Genomic DNA, 20,717 nt, shown 5'->3' with positions numbered 1-20,717 from the left:
TCCTCAGGAGGAAGCCGCCTGTCCGGCAGCCCTGGCCTGGCCGGAGCGCCCCTGCAGCTCTCTCTCCGACTCTGACCCTGGTCTGGTTCACAGGCTCATGTGTGCTGGCTGCCAGGCAGGATGCCTTGTGCCTGGGGGTGGGGGAGTCACCTGCACGTGAGGGGCCCCAACTCTAGGTCACACCCTACTACTGCCTGCAGGCTCCTCTGCACAGGCTAGGAACGGGCCGGGGGTGACACCCTGGTCCTCTAAAAAGGAACTTCATTTCTAAAGCATCCACGAGTTGCTAGGGGTCCACTGTCAAGCTGGGTGAAGCCCTGTTTGATCAAAAACAAGTCGCAGGAATGGTTTTCTCCTTGGCTCTGAAAGGCTCTGAAAAGCCCTGAGTGCTGACAATAGAATAAGTGCGACCCTCCAGAAGAAGCCGCTGAGGTGGTCCACAACTCATGGCACTTAGCGAGTGAGCCTAGGAGAAATCCCGCACCTGACACATTTGAAAACCTCTCACCTGGCAGCAGGTACCCCATCCGAAGGAAAGCCCCGGCCGAAACTGGCAGGTTGACCCAGCACTTCGGACTCCACTGGACCCGCAGGCTCAGGGCAGACTGAAGACGATCTGCTTAGGAACAAAGAAATCCCCATGGAGACCAGCCCCTCACTCTCACCCTCAGTATCCTGGGCTGTAAACCGGGGTCAGTAGGGATTTGAATCCAGGGCCACTGGCTCCAAAGTCCACGTTATTTCCCCCAGACTAGGCAAGTTGACACATTGCTGCCATGGTCCTCCTGGGTCCTCCTGCACCTGCAGCGTTGACCAGGAACAGCCCCAGCACACACAGAGCGAGGAGCGCCCGTCCTCCTAGTCCTGCTTTCACATTCTTGCCTGAGCTCTGAGCCCCTGCCTCCAGAATTGCCACGTGACGTTTACTTTAAATGGAATTGTATGGGAATTCACACCAGTTTGGCTTGGAGACTGGGATGCTGTCCCTTGAGATGAAGAGTCTACTTGTCCCAGGGTAACGACCTGCACGCAGCTCCCCAAGGCCTGGGCCTATGGGGTGTCCAAGCTGGTGTGTGCCGGGAGGTGGATTCCTGCCGCCCATGAAATCTGAAGGCCAGTGTGAAGGATGTAACCCTCTACTTGCGTGAATGGAGGCTCGTGCTTCCTGGAGAAGCTCCAGCCTCCAGCCGTCCCTGAGGCTGAGCCCCCCGGGGGGGCCTTTGGGAGCCTGGGCTGTGTCTCAAGGCCCATGCTGGTCCCGGTGATGTTGGGAAAAGAGCCGTGGGCGCTCACACTGCCTGCGGGAGACTACACTCAGCCCACACGCCGTGAAACACAGATTCTGTCGCCTTGCTGGCATGCTGCCTCTCAGAGCACAGCACATTCTCCTGCGGGCCATAGTTCTTTGTCTATTCATTCTTCCCCTGTCTGGTGGCACTGGGCTGTCTCACGCCTGTGTACAGGCAGCCAGAGGTCGAGTACCACTTGTGGACCCTGACCCAACACGAGGCCACTGCAGCACAGAGGGCCTCGAGGGGCTCGCGGAGGGAGGATGTGGCCAGGGAGGGGGTCCTGTGGCCGCCATGGCCCCCTAGTTGCTGAGCCGTCGTTCTCTCTCTTGCAGGAACGGTTTTCCGAAGCAGACGGCAGCTCAGCTGATCCTGAAGGCCATCTCCAGTTACTTCGTGTCAACAATGTCCTCTTCCATCAAAACGGTGTATTTTGTGCTTTTTGACAGCGAGAGTATAGGCATCTACGTGCAGGAAATGGCCAAGCTGGACGCCAACTAGGCTGAGGAACTGCAGAACCAGCCCGCACCGTGCCCCCGCCTCCAATTTGAAAGAAAGAAAAGGAAAAAAAAAAAAAAAAGATTCCCTCCACTCCTAGTGGGAGGCGGGAACCCTTTCATTTTTTTCAGTTTTGCTCATCTAGGGAAAATAAGGTTTTGGTTTCCAGTTTAATTGTTTTTGACCTTCTAAAATGTTTTTACGTTAGCACTGATAGTTGACATTACTGTTGTTAAGCACTGTGTTCCAGACCGTGTCTGACTTTAGTGTAACCTAGGAGATTTTATAGTTTTATTTTAATGAAATCCTGCTTGACGCAGAGCAGCGGGGAGAGCAGTGTCTTCTACGTGGGGCAGAGTCCAGGAAGCCCATTTTGTAACCATGTGTCGTGGTGCTTTATTGTACACCCAGTGGCATTCTTTTTACTATAATGTTCTTTTTTTTCCCCTCAAGAAGAAAAATCATGAATCTGCAGCAGACTTAATTTTTGTTTACTCTTTGTCTTAATGATGGATTTGAAAATGAAAGAGTTAAAAGGCAGAACAGAATCTGTTGTCCTTAATTATATTTGCAATTTGGAATTCGTGTGAATTGATTTAGTAAAATGTTAAACTGTTGCGACTGGCGTGTTCCAAGTTATTGTGCCCTCGAGTCCTAAGTCGGTTTCTCTCGTCACGGGATGGGGCACGTTGGGTGGGGCAGCCCACCTCCAGGAAGCACCACAGTGGCCATTGCACCCCCTGGGGTGGGGAGAGCATCTTCAGGCCCTGATCCCCATTTCATGGATGAGGAAGCAGATGTACCAAAAGCCATGTGGGTGGCAAGTGGGCGGCTGGTACTCCAGCCCAGATCTCTAGCCCAGCTCTCTCCTGCTATCTGCCCCCTCCCAACGATCTCTCTGGCTCATGGCTGGACCCAGAGCCCCTGGGCCACTTGCCAGATGGGGCTACAGAAGGCTTGAGCCCTCTGCTGGGGCTTTGTTGGGTCTGTTGTCCCTACAGGATGAGGCCCCTGTCGCCAGGAGCTTTCCAAAGGCAAGGTGCCACCACCAAGGCCCCCAAGACATGCTGTCACCTTTACATGCCTTCTCGCAGCTGTGGGTATTTAGGGGTGATCCCAGCTGCACCAGAGTAGCTTAACTCTGGTTACCTAAACTTCTTAGCAAGGACTTCCCTGGTGGCGCAGTGGTTAAGAAGTCACCTGTCGATGCAGGGGACACGGGTTTGATCCCTGGTCCGGGAAGATCCCACATGCCGCGGAGCAACTAAGCCCGTGTGCCACAACTACTGAGCCCGTGTGCCACAACTACTGATCCCGCATGCCACAGCTACTGAAGCCCACGCTCCCTAGAGCCCGTGCTCCGCAACAAGAGAAGCCACCATAATGAGAAGTGCACACACCTCAACGAAGAGTAGCCCGCTTGCTGCAACTAGAGAAACCCCGCGTGGCAACGAAGACCCAACGCAGCCAAAAGTAAATAAAAATTAAACTTGTTAGCAAAATGCAGACATTATTTGCTTTAGCAGTTACTTTCACCTTAATCTAAATTTGCCTAAAATGCACAGAAGACTGCTCTTGTCGCTTTAAAAAGAAATGTGCCTGATTCTAAAGCAGACTTTACCCAGGAGGAAATACGCAGCACACTGCACATCACGGATGAATGTAAAGGATCGTTTTTCCTTTCCAGACTGTGCTTAATGAAATCAAAATAGAATTCCTAAGCCATCACACAACCAATCTTTTCAGTTTAAAAGCAGCTACTTCTCATTCAAACCTGAAAGATTTTTCAAATTTTTCCTAAACGTAAGGTGTTATTAAAACTTTTACATTTTTTTCCCAAGATCTTTACTGGGTATGGATGACATATTCCTACTTATTGATTAGATTTTGGCAAAAAGAGAGAAAGTTTATCATTGCCTTTTCAAGAAGATGCATCTTGGGATTAACATATACACGCTACTATATATAAGATAGATAATCAAAAAGGACCTACTGTATAGCACAGGGAACTATACTCAGTATTCTCTAATAACCTAAATGGGAAAAGAATCTGAAAAAGAATAGATACGTGTATATGTATAACTGAATCACTTTGCTGTACACCTGAAACTAACACGACATTGTAAGCCAACTATACTCCAATATGAAAATAAAAACAAAAACAATGAGAAGAAAAAGAAGATGCATCTTAAAAATGAATTCACTCCATAAATAATATTAGCAAACTGTCTGCCTGGACAAACCATACCGAGTAGCTATTCACCCAAGAGCGTTGTTTCTGCAGGTAGAATCTGCAGCGTGTAGGGTGATGAGAAGTACGCTGTGGTTACTGTGAGTTTGTGATACTATTTATTGTGCGCCTGGCACTGTGTTGAGTCTCTTGTGGGTACCATTCATTCTTCCTTGTGATAACCCTGTAGGGCAGGGTCCTTTTGTTAGAGCCATTTTACAGCTGAGAACACCGAGGCTGCCAGAGATTGAGTAACTTGTAAATGGCTTCTAGGTAAATGGCGTTCATTTCCCTCGCTCTGGAGAAGGAACACCTTAGAAGCCAATCCTGTGTTTAGCGGAGATCGTCCACTAGATGTCACTAAAAGGATTGGGAAGTCAAGAGAGGAAAGGGCAGCAGGTTTCTGCTCTTCCTTGAGCTTGCACGAAAGAATAGATTGCATTTGTCAGGATTTGCGTGAATTATTTACCATAATCAGCTAAATGTTTCTCAACTTTCAATAATCCAGAGTGCGCTGTGCCCCTGAGCTGTGGGCTCACTGAAGAAATTGTTTCCAATGAAACTGAGGGAAAGAGAGCCAACCCCCAGCCTGGGAGCCCCACCATCTCTAAACCACCCAGTCTGTTTTTAAAACTGGGATCAAAAATTGTTCTCTGATGTCAGCCTCATGTTTTCAGGGAAGAAAGAAAACAGTTCATTACTTTTTTTTTTTTTTTAAAAAAAGGTATAACTACAAGGAACCAGTTGAAATATACACATACCTCAAATGAAGACAAGTTTGCAGTTAGTAAAATTTACCAGAAGTGAAATTATTCTGTGAAGGGGGAAAACTGCAGGTTCTGGAGAGGTAACGGCTGTCCCGCCCTCCCCTTTGCCTTGAGCTGTGTCAGAGGCAGGCTTGCAGTGAGAGCTGTGGAGCGGAGCCACTCCTCCGGGGCCGCGCAGCCTGGGATGCAGCCTGGGATGGTGGCAGCAGCAGAAACACGCCCTCCCGCTTATTTCTGAGGATCAAACTTTGCCCTCAGCAGCTGGGCTCTGCCCTGAAAAGTCCAGACGATTTCGTCAGCGTGCCTCATGAGCTCCCTTAAATGACATCTGAGATCTAACAGCGCCATGGCTCCAACTGGGACCACACTGACAATAATAACTACTGTGTGTGTGTGTGTGTGTGTGTGTGTGCGCGGCGTCTGTGTGCACATAGGCACATGCGTACATGTACACGGGTCCTCTACATCCATCATTTCATCTACTTCTCATGACAACCCTATGAGGTTAACCATACTATCCCTATGTTACAGATTAGAAAGGTCACACAGCTATCAGTGGTGGAATGGGGTTTGAACCCAGCTGTCTGACTCTACAAGTAGAGCTCCCATGGGACTGACCTCTCCTTTGTTATGTACCCACAAATTCTGCTCCAGTGAGGCAGGGCTTCTTGCCTATTCACTGATATATCCTGTGCAGCTGGCCCTGGGGGCATACACAGCACCTGTTGGATGATAGGCGGATAGAGACGTGTACTTAAAGCAATCCAGTGGCCGAGAAAAGACTTATTGGGTGCTTACTATGAATGAAGCCTCAGATTAGGGCCTCTTGCAAAAGCAGGTGAGACACTGCTTCTGTCCAGCAGAGTGGGTGAACCACAGACTCAGCTGCTATATTGGCAGGGAAGGGCTCAGTGTGGGGAGCTGCACCCATGGGCACTCTGAGAGTGCTCAGGGAGGCTTTCTTGGAGCAGATAACCTAGAGCCAGACTTTGTGGGAAGGTTGGAATCTTCTAGGCCAAGAGAGCAAGGTGATAGGTGACAAGTAGCAGGAGGGTGTACAGGCATCTCGGCCCCAGCCGGGGAACCTCGCTGTGTCCCTGTGCTGGGAAGCCCAGGGCTGCACCCCACTTGCAGCCAGGCAGCCATGTCAGCCCTGGCTCTACCCGCAGCCCTGCCCCTGGCATGTGGAGCTGTCCGTCTGTGGATGTGTTTATCTGGCAGAGTTCCTCCTTCCCATTCAGGGTCAGGTGGCTGTGTTTGGTCACAGCTACAGTTAGCCCTGACAGAGAAAAGGAGGCAAGAAGCAAGAAAAGAGAAGAGAAAAGGGGAGGGGGAAGGGGAGGGGAGGGAGGAGGGGAAGGGGAGGGGAGGGAGGAGGGGAAGGGGAGGAAACAAGAGATGGGCAGTAATTTCCCTCTCTCATCCCATCACAAACCCCTGGAAATCCTGAGGTCCCACAGCTGGGCTGGCCTGTTCTTAAGTCTTGCCTTTCTGGGGAAGGTGGAAGCCTGGGCCAGTCAATTCAGAGGGCAGGTAATCCCCTTGTTTCCTTATGTGTCACTCAGGCTGCATCGTCAATCACCCTGATTGGCCCAGCTCTCATCAGGGGCCATGGTGGCTGGGGGATGGCGTGGCCCATTTATTCATTAGCAAATGCGATGTTTAATTTTCACGGCCAGGCGCCACTGGCCAGTGTTATCTTGGGAGCTGGCCTTGGTGCCGCCTTGAAGCGATCCACCCGAAGGCACTGGGGGCGGGAGGAGTGTCTGGGGCCCAACCCTGGCCGAGAAGAAAGGGAAACGCTCAATGGCAAGGGGTGAGGCCACCTTTTCTTTGGCTTTTCTTCCATTTATAACCTGGCCCGTTGTGTTTGCTTCTGGGGGCCCCGATATCAAAATAATATCGCATGACCCTCCTGACAGGCAAGGCAATAAAACTGCTCATTAATCCCGGCCCCCATCGCCGCCCCTCCATACTCCTCAGCAAAGGTGTGTAAATAGACTGGCCTTTCCCTGACCCCTAAAAACCAACCCAGCCAGGGGCTCCTTTGTCAAACTCAGAGAAAGAGCCTCAGAAGTACTCTCTCCACAGACGGCACTTTCCCCTCACTCCCATTCTCCCACCAAACCGGCCCACATCCACGCACACACCCGTACTCACGCTTACACGTGCACACACACACCCACGCTCATGCACACACACACGCTCTCATTCACCTAAGGAGGGAGACTCCAGACCCCCCGGGCCAGCAGAGGCAGAGTCGAGGGACATGCAGAGAGACATCCAGCTTGAACAGAATCAGCCAGGACTCAGTTTTCTGTAAAACAGCTAAAGTTTCTGCTCAGAGACGCCCTCCCTGGCCTGTTTCGCCCTGTGAATGTGCAGCTTCCGCTAACCCTCCCTTGGCGTGCTTAGTGGGGGCACCCACACGGCCCTCCAGAGCCCGCTGCGGTCCCGCGCCCGCAGCAGAGGGGGCGCCGCCATGTGCCCTGGAGCACACGCCGCAGGTAACGTGATCACCGGGGAAGAGGCCACAGATGGTCCTGAAATCTGTCCCGGTGTTACAAGTTAAAGGTCACTGTCTGGGCTGTGGATGTATGACGACACTGCAGGGAGGGTAGAAAGCTCACAGTCCCAGAATGAGACCCCGCAAAGCTTCTTGTGTCCAAAGCCCAGGAACCAGAGCTACATACAACCTCAACACAGAGGAACACGGCCCTAGAACGCGTGTAAGCAGGTCATGCGTGCCTTGCTGGCAGGAGTCCCTTCCAGGCCTGAGCTCTTGGGCAGGCCACCACCATAGCTGGTCCAGGTGGGTCCCCAGGCTCGACCTTCTCGACACATCCACCTATGTACCCCATGCCCGGTCTGGCTGGGAAACCTGATATTTCTGTACCTTGAGACGACCAAGCTTCCTAAGCTTAGGAGAATAAATTAGAGTTGAGTTCAAGTAGGCTCAGCTGCGGCCGATGGGCAAATTGATTTGCTTCCCATCTGGGAGATTAAATTCCACTGCCCCAAAATGGCAGCAGGGTAATGAGCTGTCAGTCAAACAGTGCAGAGCCGGGCTGGGCGCGTAATTGAACCCTGGCAGCTCCTTATTAGGGTCCCCGCAGGTCCTGGCTACGGATTCCCACCTTGAGGCGGCCTCCGAGCCCCAGGAGAGAACGCACTTACTTGGCGCTGCTACACATCCTCTGGAGGGAAATGTCACCTTGGGCAAGGGGGGCGCCAACTTCGGGGAACTTTGACTTAGCCAAGTACTTATGATATGCTTGTCAACAGCCACTGACGGCCCTTGCAGGATTTAATTATGGGCAAATCCAAACACCTGGGAGGATGCTGACAGCATTCACTGAGATGACATCCAGGGGACCTCGCTTCCCAGGGGGCCCTCACCTGAACCCTCCACTGCCTTATGTGTCCCCAGCCACCCCTAGGGCTTCTCAGAGGACAGCACCCTGAAACCATCACCACACCCCACTCAGCCCTTTCTAGCATGCAAGACCTTCATGCACACTGCTGGTTCAATCCTCACAGTGCCCGGGGTGATGGTCAGTGTCACCATTTATAAAAGGGATAAGGAAACGGGACCCATGGAAGTTTAGAAGCCGCCTTCAAAGTCTACAAAGGCCTGGGAATCGAGGAAGGCTGGTCTTCCTCTCCAGCCTCCCCTTCCCATCTGTGCCGACTCTGTTTCAGGCCACTCCTATCTTGCTTTCAAGATTTTGCATGTGTCAGTTCCTCAGCCTGGAACACGCTACTGCCGCCTTTTTGTAATCCTGCTCAATCCTTCAGGTCTCTGTTCTTAGACCTCCCTTCCTCCCGGACCCCGCTGTCCAGCCAGGTATCTTCCCTCAGGGTAGCCTGCACACGCACCAGTCACAGCACTGTACTTACTGGACAGCTCTCATGTGCTGACGTGGCTGTCTCCCCATCAGATAGCAAGCGCCGTTCATTCTCACACATCCCCTGAGCCTCTGGGCCAAGCACTGTGCTAAGCTCTGGATGTACAGCAGTGAGAAAGTAGAGAAGACCCCACCCTCCACGAGGCCAGGGACCAGAGCCCCTGCACCCTGCAGCACCCTCGGTGCCTCGCCCAGAGGGTCTGGGGCAGAAGAGGGGCTCTCTCTCAGGGCTGCATGAATCACTGGTCAAGCCGAGCCTGCTGGGACCTCGAAGGCCAGTCATCAGGCAGAGCGCCTGACTCAGAGGAGGCAGTGGGAAGAACGGGGCGGACGGGGCCATTCCTGACACTCTGGTTCTGTAGAAGTCAGCCAGGGGTAACACCCCGCTGGCTCTCTGGCTTCGTGTGGGTACAGAGAGGCTTCAGAGCGAAGGCTGCTGTTGGCACTAGGCCTCAGCTTGGCACCAGCTTGCCGCACTGCTAACCACAGCCTGGATCTCATGGCATCTGGTGCTTCTGCTTCCCCTGGCTCTTGATTTGAAAAGGGTGTGGACATGGAACCTTTCCGGCTAGATGCTAAATCCACAGTATCAATAAACAGGGAAAATAGTGGGAAATGTGTTCAGGAGAAACCTCTGAATTATGGCAGCCGAGAGCCCTTGCCTGTGTACCAGTGAGGCTGGGGGCACACATTTTACAGGCCAGCGTAGTAACCCCAGGGCAGGTGTCCTTGATGGGCCACTGGCAGCATTTCCTGGTGACCTGACATGCAAGTCTGAGTCAGGAAGCTTCTCACAGCCCCAGCCCCGTAACAGGAGGACCAGGTCCTGCTGCCAGCTCAGTCCAAGGCCTAGATTCTGGCTCTGCCACAGGGAGAGAGAGGCTGTGATCACAAGCACATAGCACACGTTGGCCCTGGTGAGTCTCCACCATGCCCCGGACGGGATGTGTGTCCGACCCTGCGCTGCCCAGACCACCACAGCACAGGGCAGAATCACAGTGATGCAGAACCTTCGAGACCCTGTCTGCCACCTCCACACTCGGGTGGAAAACCACAGTAACAACACAGCCAGAGACGCGACCACGCGTCGAGAAGTGGCAGCGGTGTGAATGCTAGGAACACCAAGAAGCCTGCATGCGTTCTCTATCAACCCTTCCTAATGACCCTGAAAATGAACATGATTATCCCCTCTCTAGGTGAGAGAGCTTGGATCAGAGAGGTGAAGTGACCTGGCCAGGCGATAGAGCATGAACCTGGCAGAACGGGATTCAAAACCAGGAATGAGTCACTCTGAAGTCAACCCTTGCTCATTCTAGTACACTGCCTCCCAGTGGCCGCAAAAGGTAAATTATCCCATTTCACAGGTGAGGAAAAGTGAGGAGAGGATCAGTGCCTTACACGATGCCACAGAGCCAGGGAGACGCCGGCCTTGGACGCCCTCCTGGGCCTCCCAGGTAGAGATCCAGGGCTCTGGCGAAGCCTGAACTGACACAGGAAGCACCGAGCTCTGCTCCTCCGCAGGCTGGGGACCCGGCCGGGGCCTTCCAGTTATTAGTGGGCCCTAGTTAAGACCAAGTCGTGCCGTTCCTGGGCCAGGACTTGTTTTTGTTCCCAGGCGAGGCCCTCGCAGGAAGGCCAGGCGCACGTGCGCAGCCCCATAAATCCAGCCGGCGTCGCTCATTACAACGTTCCGCTTCACGACTCCTCCGCCCCAGCCGCTCGGGCTTCGCGGCTGCCGGGCCTCCCTGCAGCCGAGCTTGGCCGCCCGGCACCGCCCGCAGCCCAGACATGAGCTCATCCAGCGCACGGTGTGTGAGGAAGTGGCTGGCAGCGCTCACGGCTGCGAGGGGAAAATGTGCCCATTAAGGCTGTCAGCTGTCAGCCCCCCACCGATACACCCCGCCCTGCCGTGGCAGGACCACCCCACTCCGGGCCCTGCCCACCCTCCAGTTCACGCGGAGGTGCCCCCATGATGGGGCCTGTCCATTCCTGGGGTGTGTGGGCTCCGAGAGTGGTCGCAGGCAGTCAAAGCAGGGCAGGGAGGACTTGGGTGGTAAGAGAAGTGGGATCAGAGACAGCGGCCCTGAGCACCACCCTGGCTTCAGCAGCTGACCACCGCCTTGTGGTCCCCTGACCCCTCCGACCCTCCATCCCTACAGCTGTGTGATGGGAAGCTACACCTCGTCCTGGCCGGGAAAGCACTGCTCTGCAGCCCATGACCTTGAGCCTCTGTACTTCGGTGTCCCGTTAGTACAAAACCTGGCTGGTCCTTTATCTTTGTGGTCTGAGGAACTGCTAGGGGATGAAGCGCTGACAAGTCATCCCACCTCTTGTGGGCGTGGTCTCATCTGTTAAAATAGAGTTGGCAGCACAGTGTCAGGGACAAATGCATAATCAAAGTGATCTACTTCTTGCTATTGCTCTGATTCCCATAAAGGTTAGAAGCTATGTACCTGTCATGGCTAGAATCCAAATTCTGCCTATGGTCAGTGTTTGACAGTAGCTCATCTCCACGGGAGCCAAGTTCAAGGGAACCCGGCTGGGTGGTTATCAATACCATGGTCCATTCTAACCCAACATTGATTGTACGTGGCTGAGAGGCTGGAGTCATCAGCGAGCCCTTCCCCACCCTGTGCTATCACAGCTCAGAGAGGAGCTGGGCAATGCCCAGTTTGGAGGGAACCTTCTAGAACTGTGCTGTCCAATACAGTAGCCATTAGCTACATGTGGCTATTTAAATTTAAATTAATTAAGACTAAATAAAATTAGGCATTCAGTTCCTCATTTTCACGGTCACATTGTAAGTACTCAGCAGCCACAGCATTGGGCAGCTCTGTTCTAGAACATCAGTCCCTGGAGCCCTTCTGAGCAACTCCCCAAGGTTTTCATACCATTTAATTTAGTGTGTGGAGCAAACACCACGGCCAGGGCATTTCCACCAGCACATGCCTCTATGTTACCAATAATGACAAGGACAGGGACTGATCGTCAGGGTGGAAACAGTAATATCCATGCACTGACGGTTTCTAGGTTCCAGGCACTGTGCTGCATACCTCACACTCATTATCACATTTAACCCCACCTTCTAAATCCTCTACAGTTGGGGACATATCTCCATTTTACTCAAGACAAAATGGACTCAGGAACTCCAGCAAGGCGTAGTGGCAAAACTAGCTCCAACTTCAAAGCCAGCCTCCCCTCAGGTGCAGATCTCAGTCACACCTTCTCCTGTGCTTTGACTACAGTTGCACCCCGAGGGATGCTTGCTCTTTCCAAAAGGTGCCAGTTCTCTTCCTGCCTTTCACTTAGCTTTGAACTTTTCTTCCTCTCAGGAAAGCTCAGACTTGTTTGTGAAGGCCCCTCCCGGCCAGTGGGGCTGCCCTGGCCCCATCAGCCACCCTAGTTCCTAGAGGGACCTGCTCACTGGGCCCACCCGGGGCCAGGTACCATGGGGGCAGCCCACGGATGAAGGCCCTAGCTGTGCTGCCAACCCCCTTCAGGGAGCGTGGCCTTCTGCAGGGTCAGGTCAGCAGGGTTAAAAGGGACACCAGGTGTCAGGTGGACACCCCAGTGTACGCACCTCTGAGCAGGAGGTGTTCCTGCCCCAAGCCCTAGCTGTGGCGCACACCAAGGCACGGAGACAGGACGGGGGTGACGGCGGCCAGGCCCCTGGAGTGAGCCCCAGCACCTTCATTCACTTGTCTATGGTTCATTGAACAAATGAACGCCAGGCACTGGGTTCAAGCAGCCTGCGGGCCTCAGGCAGCCCCTGCATTGGGACCCTCTGCCTGCTGGCATGTGTCCACTGCAGTCATGCCAGCTAAACCAGAGCTTCCAGGCTTTGAGCTGAAGCAACGTCCTAAGTGGGATCACAACCCCGTGCTGGAGGCCGAGGGATGGACCATGCCCTCCCCAGGGCCCGAGCCTACATGTGTCTTGCTGAAGACCTAGGACTCTGGTTTAAGAGCCTTTTTATAGATTCCTATAAAGGAGAAAGTGAACTTTTAACATGTTCGCACTCCACTAAGTCAATACGCATGAAAGGGACAACAGCTGAGCTTCCTCTGCGCAAATGCGGTCCAGCAGGGCTGGAGGGTAGCATGGGTGCCACCCAGCTACTGCAGGCCTCTGTGGCCGCTTCTCCTCACCCCTGGGACTGGAGCATGGCCCCCAATTAGCAGGCCGCTGTCCACCAGACCATGGGCGGGCACTGGTGATGCCGGAAAGCCCTCCCTGGCTGGGCTAATGGGTGGCTCCTGCCCTCACTCAGTCAAGACAGGCCCCCAGACGCACGGTTTTCATGGGAAGATTTAGAGGAGGGGAAATGCGGAAGCTGTAAAGTTTTACTAGGAATTCTCAACCATCCTCCTTTGGCCCCGACACTCATGCTGCCCTTCATTTTTAAGAGGGCTTCCTTTCTGCTTTGAACTTACCCCTTAAATCTAAGCACCCCTGTGCCTGCCTCCAGGATCCAGGATCCAGCCTCAGACTCCAGAGATGCCCACCCAGGAGGAACAGGACGAGAGAGCGTGGGCATCCCAGAAGGCCTTCTCCTGCCCAGCCTCGCCCTGGAACAATCCCCAAGGATGCCGTCTGCCTGCCTGCCATCACGCCAAGGTCACGGGAACGAAGGTTTCACGCCTGAGACAGGACACATCTTGGGTCAGGTTTGCAGACATGTGCACAGCTCTCTCTCTGTTCACTCATTTGCATGAGCATTTGCATGTGTGCAAGGCCTCCTGGGCATGTGGTGGGCATTAGCTCAGTGGTTAAGAAAGCAGACATTTGAGTCAATTCCTGGGTTCGAGTCCCGGCTGTGCCACTTATTAGCTGTAACCTTGGGTGGGTCACTTAGCTTCTCTGAGTCTATAACTGATCTCTAAAATAGGAACAGTGATACCCCCTGCCCCAAACACACACCCACCCACCATGAGGTTGCTGTGAATATTAAATGCCATGGTGCAAGCACTCCATAAATGGTAGCTTAGAGCCTAAAAACACTGAGAGGAAGACACCAGTCTCCCCTTCTGGAGAACGAGGGAAGTGAGAAGGTTAATCGACGTACCCAAAGTCCCATTTGAGAAAGAGACAGAACTGCGTTTAAGTCTCAGGTCTTTCAGACTCCTAAGCCCACGACCATGAACTCTTTACTACAAAACATCCTAGGCTTGAGAGCCAAGCACACCCTTCAATCAGTGAGAAATCAAGAAACTTAGCTGGAATTACAAAGAAATCATTTTCATTTCGGCCCCATGGTTTAATTCTGTTTCTTAGTTTGAGCCGGCGATGGTGGAGGGTAGTGGTGGTATAATGTTTTCAGTGCTAAAGGGAGTCAGTCTAGTGTGGGGGGGCCAGTTTACTATCTGCTGCAGAAAATCAAACCCCTACTCCACGGGCAGTTAACTAAACATGGCTCCGAGAGGCCAGGCCCTGCAGCCTCCCAGCCGTGGAGGCCAGGCCGACAGAAGTCCTCTGGCTGTGCGCTCAGGGAGGGAGGGGTGGGGAGGGATTGCAGACAGGAGTCAAGGCTGCCTGGCATCCCCCTCAAAGAGCTGGCATCTCTCCACCACATCCTAGTCCGGAAATACCTGGAAAATTGATATCTCTTTGCAAATTCTGAGGACTGTCTGCTAACCACCTTTGCGGAATTCTAACCTTCTAGGAGAATTTCTTGGAATCATTCACGAAATAGTTTCTCCTTGTTTCTGAATGGAGCAAAACCTCCTCAGTGTAAAGTCATGTAAAACATAGGCCTGTGGCGATGCTCAGGTTTAGAATCAACCAGTGGTACAAGGCAGAAGTAAGTGGCTGGATCCACGGGGAACACCTGGATAGCAGGTGGGGAAACTGAGGCCCCAGTGCAGAGGGACCACGCAAGACCCAGTTACCAGCTTTGCATCAGTGCTGGGGAGGTAAGCGTCACTGTCTTGGTCTGTCTGCCTTTCTGTCTTTGCCTCACCCTCCTTTATAACAGCCTTGAAACGCCCAGATCCCATGGTAATTGTCTGTGCTAAATTCCTCTTTGGATAAAGAGCTGAATTGTTTTTCCAAGTTGCTAAAAGGTCCAGAAATGTGTAGGTCCATCAGGTTCTAGGAAGGGGCCCACCAGGAGCAAAGGCTGGCCTATTCATGGAAGATTCCGGAGGCCTTAGGAAAAAGCAAAACGCCAAAGTTGATGCGCCCCCGCATCCCACCCCCTGTCCATCAACACAGCCTGATGGTTCCTCTAACAAAGCCAGTTGCCAACCGCACGCTGTCTTCTTTAAGCCGTGGTGAAGATGTTGGTTTAGCGCTTGCTCTCTGAGTACGCCAAAGCCAAAGGTATTTCTGCAAAAGCTCACAGATTCTACTGCTGTGCTGGCTTTCTATACATGCAAGAAAGTGGAGTGAGTGCTCCTGTGTTCGCTGAAAGCACCCGGAACCCACCTTTTGGCTGGCACTCAGCCTTCTGGGAGCTCTGCCCTCTGGAACACTGCTATAAAGCCAGAGATTGTGGAAGAAATGCAGCCGGATGGAGAAACTGTTGTCGCAAAGCTCACAGTTGTGACTCATGTGGAAAAAGGGGCTCCATTCCACATCAGTGAGACCGATCTTCCCTCAGTGGCCTGATATTCTTTCTGTTTGCTCCTAATCTGCTGTTGGATGCAACTCTGAAGGAAATGAACAGTGAGAAGATAGAGGACGCTCACAGAGACACACCAGCGGAGTGTCGGGTAGTAGCAAGGGAAGAACAGGAAACCCATGCAGCAGAACTGGTGCAGAACAGCGGCTGGGGGCCACTTCAGGTAGAGGCTCTGGAGCAGATCTAGGACAGGCCCTCTGCTCATCATCTCATTCAGCCCAAGCTCAGGACGTAGTGTGTGTATTAGTTTCTCACTGCTGCTGTCATGAATTATCTAGAACTTAGTGGCTTAAAACAACACAAGTTATCCTACAGTTCTATAGGTCAGAAGTCCACAATGGGTCTACTGCACTAAAAGTCAAGGTGTCACCAGGCTGTGTTCCTTCTGGGCTTGAAGGGAGAATCTGTTTCTTTGCCTTTTCCAGCATCTAGAGGCCGCCTACAGTCTCTGGCTCGCGTCCCTTCTTTCACCTGCAAAGCCGGCTGTGTAGCACCTTCTGACTTCTCTCTGACTCTCTGCGACCTCTGCTTCTGTCATCACATGTCCTTTTCTGACTCTGACACTCCTGCCTTCCTCTCTCACTTCTAGGGCCCTTATGATTATTACATTGACCCAACCGTATAATCCAAGATAATCTCGAAATCTTTAACTTAATCACATCTGCAAAGTCTCCTGCCACGTAAAGGGGATGAGGATTGGACCTCGTTGGGGGGTGTTACTCCATCTACAGCAGTGTCTTCAGAGACCCCTGGGGCATAAGTGGTCCTCACGCCACAAAGAACAGGGAAAGATGGACTCGCCATCAGAAAAGGGTTAGCAGAATCCATGTGTCACCGAGGGAAGGAAATCCAGTAGATGACACACATCTTTCCCTACAAAGTGCTCTTTCTCCCAGTGTCACCTGATGAACATGAATTTGAGGGCCTCTGCCGGCCCAGGGGGCACAAGGACCCCTCTCCTGTGCCTGGGCTGTCTCCAGGGTCAGGCATGCCCTTGGCCCTTGTGGGAAGTAGGACCTGGGCCCTCCACTGCTTAACCCAAACCTTCCCCCACCTGGCTGCCATGCCCCACTCAAATCTTTCATGGCATCACCTAATGAAGCTGCAAATGTGGTCTCCAGCCACTTGGTTTTTGATAAGTTTTCGAGCCTGTGAAGTCCTGGCAGGGGGTGAAATAGGGGTGGATGCAGAGTCACAGAGGGCCCGGGGAGTGGGCTCTGAGCACCCCTGTACCAGCTACACACAGCAGCTCCCACACGACGTACACAGCCAGCAGGTTGAGAACGGAGCTCTGGAGCCCATGAACCCCGGTTCAATGCCTACTTCTGCAGCTGGCTGAGCCCGCGGGCCCTGACACGACCACAGTCACAGGCACAGTGAAGCCTAGTGGGTAAGTATCTACCCTTCTCCAATCGTCAGGCTTGGTGGCTTTCTCCTAATTCTCTCTGGGGTCCTAGACTGCCTGCTTTTCTCCCCGGCAACCCAGGCTCCTCTGCAGCCTTCACCTAGAAAAGGCCCTCATCTCCTGGCATCCCAGGAGGACTCAGGGAGTCAGGCGGGGTAGACCAGTCCCATCTGAGAGGGGAGCAGAGGCCTCACCTGCCAGGCTCCTTGCAGAAACTACGGGGAAACCAGCTCCTCCCCCTTCAACCACCTGCTGACCCCACTCGGCCTTTCAGACGCCCTCCTCCCGGAGCTGGGGGCTGCCGCCTCGCCAGTACTGGCAACTCACTTTCTACACTGGTGCTCTGAATTATTGGGCTCTGTGGTCTGGGCTTTCCTCTTACCCCTCAGACCAGAGCCAACGGAAGTCAGAGCCTTGGACTCCAGGGTCCTGCAACATCTACAGTGGTGACACCGACAACAGGGAACATTTACCGATGGCTTAGCACGGGTCAGGCCCTGTGCCAAAGGCGCTGCAGCAGCGGCGGCAACACAGAGGGGAACGCTACCATTACTCTCATTCTCAAGGTGGGGGCCAGGGCTGGCAGCTGCGGCTTTGAGAAGTTAAGGAACTTGCCCAAGGTCACACAGCAAGTGACAGAGCCAGGACTTGAATCCAGGTCTGACACCAGAGCCTATTTTCTGAACCACTCTGCTTCCCGCCCTGTCCTGGTGTTTCCCGTCCCATCGCAGAACTCCGTCCAGAGGCCCCAGCTTCCAAGCTGCTGTGCCTAGGAAGCCTTTGCGAACCTAAAGCCAGCTCAGGGTACTGCGTGCAGCAGCTGAGCACCCCCAGGCTACCCGCCTGCCTACGCTGAGCACCCTGTCCCTGCGGGCCTGGGAAAACCAAAGGGAACACGGCACCCAGGGCCCTGTATTCCCTGAGGGGTAGCTTCCTTCTGCTCTGCCACCAACATCTGCTGGAGCCTTACCTCTCGGTGACAGGGACCTCCTGATGCAGAGGAACCGACTTCATGGGGGCTGACGCAGTGCCAGGGAGGAGAGCTGAACTGAGACTTTCTCGGTGGCAAAGGTGTAAGCAGACACTACTGGGTTGGGGGAGAAGATCTAAGTCCAGACTTGTGTGTTAAAGCTGCTGTGATCCTTGGGAATGAATCCTGATTTAAAAAAATAATAAAACATCTGAGGATCCTGGGCCTGACGAGTCCTGGCTGGCGAATGTTTGGGGAGCAATTCAACAACGCGGCAACTAGGACTTCTGCAGAGGTAGCACCACATGGCCAAGCCTCGTCCACACGCGCCTCTGAAGCATCCACACTCAAGTCACCAGCGGCTCCAGATGTCGACTTTAAAGCCAACAGTGCTTTGGCAGCCCCGCCAGCCCACAGCCGTCTGCCTCCACAGACAGTACACGGCATCCCCTCACCTCATTTAAGAAGTTGACGTGTTGGTTCCTTTTGAATTTCTACAACCATCATGAAAAGGGAAGAGGGGGAAAGGCCCCCTCAAAGCGCCCCCTCCATCGGTGTCCAATGTCAGCTTGTACACACGCACTCAGAGCCAGCTGCACAGTGGTACCTGAAGGGTCACACTGCTTCCTCTGCAGCCCGTGCCTGACAGCCAGGCCCACCTGTGCCTTGTTTTCTAGAGAAGCACAGGACAGTGAAAAGGGGGTGGATCTGGCTTCTCAGCCTGGCCACCTACTACATGTGTGACCTTGGGTACGTCACTTGCCATTTCTGAGCCTTTCAAAAGGTTGTCATGAGGATTAAATAAGATGATATGAGTGTATTGGAGAGGCGCCAACACAGGATCTTGCACACAGTAGGTGCTCAATAAATGCATGGTCATTAGTCCTCTTCCACCTCCTTGTGTCTGTCCACCCTGTCCTCGGACAAGACTTCATAAAGGGAAAGTGAGTCTTTTCCTTCCTCTGGATGGCCCCTGGGCTGAGTCCAGGGCTGTGCCCCCTGAGGCCTCTTGAGAAACAGGGCCCACTGTGCACCCCGGGAGCAAGTGTCCTACGGAGGGGTGCCAGGCCACCTTCCCACCATAAACATCCAGAAATGTTGGATAAGACATGATACACATAAATTTAAATGTAAAGGCTAAGCAAAGGAAGCAAAGAGGGAAGGAAGAGAGGAAGGGAGCAGATGTGGGAAACCAGCAGTGCTAGAAGGAGGTCAAGGCCATGTGAACACTAAAGCCATGGGCTGCCCCCGGGACATCTGCCAATCCCAGAAGCAGATAAAGCCTTTGGCCCACAAAAGAGGGAGGTCTGAACTGAGATCTCTGCCCGGATCCAGGGCTCTCTAAGAGATATACCTCCTCCAGTCCAGTCACTGGAAAAGGAGACCACCAGGAAATATGGCCATCTCCAGCCTTGGCTCTGAATGAGAAATACCCCAGAAACATCTCATAGGAGATCACAGCCCAAGCCTGCCTTCACTCAGGTTTGGGTATGAATTTACAACACCTTCTCAGTCTGGGAAACTCCAGGAAGAGACATTGATTTAAAGTGATTTCAGAGAGGTAGCATCCCTGGGCACCAGGAAGAAGCCTTCACAAAATCTCTCTGAAGGGATGCACGCTCACCCCCGGCCCCCTAAGAATTTTGCAGATTACAATCGGTTAGCTATAAACTCACCATGAAAAATTACCAAATACCCAAGGAGAGAAGGCACCAGGAGTGAGAGTCAGCAAGAACAACGGTGGGAACATTGGGCCCCAAGGACCAGATATCAAATTTGCAGGTACCAAACATAAATTAAGACCTGTAAGCTTAAACATAATGGGAAAAGAACATTTCAAGACTGACCAGGCATACCTGAAAAAGAATCAACTAGAATTTCCAGAAATGAAAAATGAAATTAGAAGCCCAACGAACGGTTAAAGAGAGCTGACGTGAGAATAAATTAGCTGGAAAAGGTCTAAAGAAACAACTTGGAAACTGGCACAAAGATAGAATGCGATGGGGGAGAAAATGAAAGAAACGTGTAAAACGAAGCTATTGCTCACACTCTGTGACGTGCCGTGAGAAGAGCACATGTCCTACACAGCGGTTGGTACTTCAGCCTGGAGCCCAGAATATCCACAGTTGAGTGGACCTGAGCCTGACCCACAGCCTGGAGCAGAACAGACGCCCTGCAGATCCCTGAGTAAAAAGTAAGCTCTTTTGTTGTTGCTTTTTTTTTTTTTTTTGCTGTAAGCCCTGGAGTTATTAGAAAGTACGACTGCTGCTAGAACTAACACAGAAGTTGGTACCTAGAAGTGGGCTGCTATCACAACCTAAAATATGTGGCACTGGCTTTGGGACTGGGTAGCAAGTGGTAAGGAAACCTAAACAGGGCTAGAGAAATGGCACTTGGGTTATGTGGTGGTAAAAGTGCTGCCCATGAGCCCTGGAAAGCCGGACATACACCTGATATATTTATGGCTTCCAGTGAAGAAGAGTCAGAAAAGATGATTCCTTGGGTGAGTCAGATGTTACTAGCTGCATTTCATAAGGTGCTACAAGAGAGAAATGAGCTCAGGGAAGAACTGACCAGTTTGCAAGCAGAATGGAGGTGGTTCTAAAGTCCCTGGACTTGCAAAGCTGCAAAATGGAAATGCTTTCCCACCAAGTTGAGGGTGTAGCCATAAGACTCAGTCTTAGGTCAAAGACCAAATCAAGGGCACAGCCTTTAAGACACTGTCTCAGAACAGAGATCAAACCACAGATGTGGCCATCACACAGCATTTGTTCACATCTGAAGGGATTAAGATCATACCGGGTAGATCAAGGACAAAGTCAGGCTTTCCTCTCATGGAAGCCTGATTAACTCAGAATACCTATAATTAAAGTGAGAGAGAAAGAGAGGGAGAGGGAAAGGGAAGGAGAGGGGGAGGGGCAGGCCTCAAAAGAATTGTGAGACTGGCTTGTGGCATATGGAGTTGGAACTCAAAAACATTTTTAGAGGTATGTAATAAAACTAAAAGTCAAATACATTTTTAAACATG

The 20,717-nt window shown here is 52.5% G+C and overlaps 1 protein-coding gene across 4 annotated transcripts in view; it reads left to right on the top strand.

Moving 5' to 3' along the window:
- Window positions 1-2,404, top strand: part of MACROH2A1 (macroH2A.1 histone) — an 80,105-nt gene extending 77,701 nt beyond the window's left edge. For all 4 annotated transcript variants that reach the window (XM_030869564.3, XM_030869563.3, XM_030869561.3 and 1 more), the window contains exon 9: window positions 1,625-2,404. In XM_030869564.3, coding sequence (XP_030725424.1) covers window positions 1,625-1,790 — 166 coding nt within the window. In that variant the 3' untranslated portion in view covers window positions 1,791-2,404. The remainder of the gene's footprint in view (window positions 1-1,624) is intronic.
- The last annotated feature ends 18,313 nt before the right edge of the window (window positions 2,405-20,717 follow it).

This window comes from Globicephala melas, chromosome 3 (genome assembly GCF_963455315.2).
Source record: "Globicephala melas chromosome 3, mGloMel1.2, whole genome shotgun sequence".
NCBI lineage: Eukaryota > Metazoa > Chordata > Mammalia > Artiodactyla > Delphinidae > Globicephala > Globicephala melas.
The sequence above is the reverse complement of the archived record's forward strand: the minus strand, read 5'-3'. Positions and strand labels throughout refer to the sequence as shown.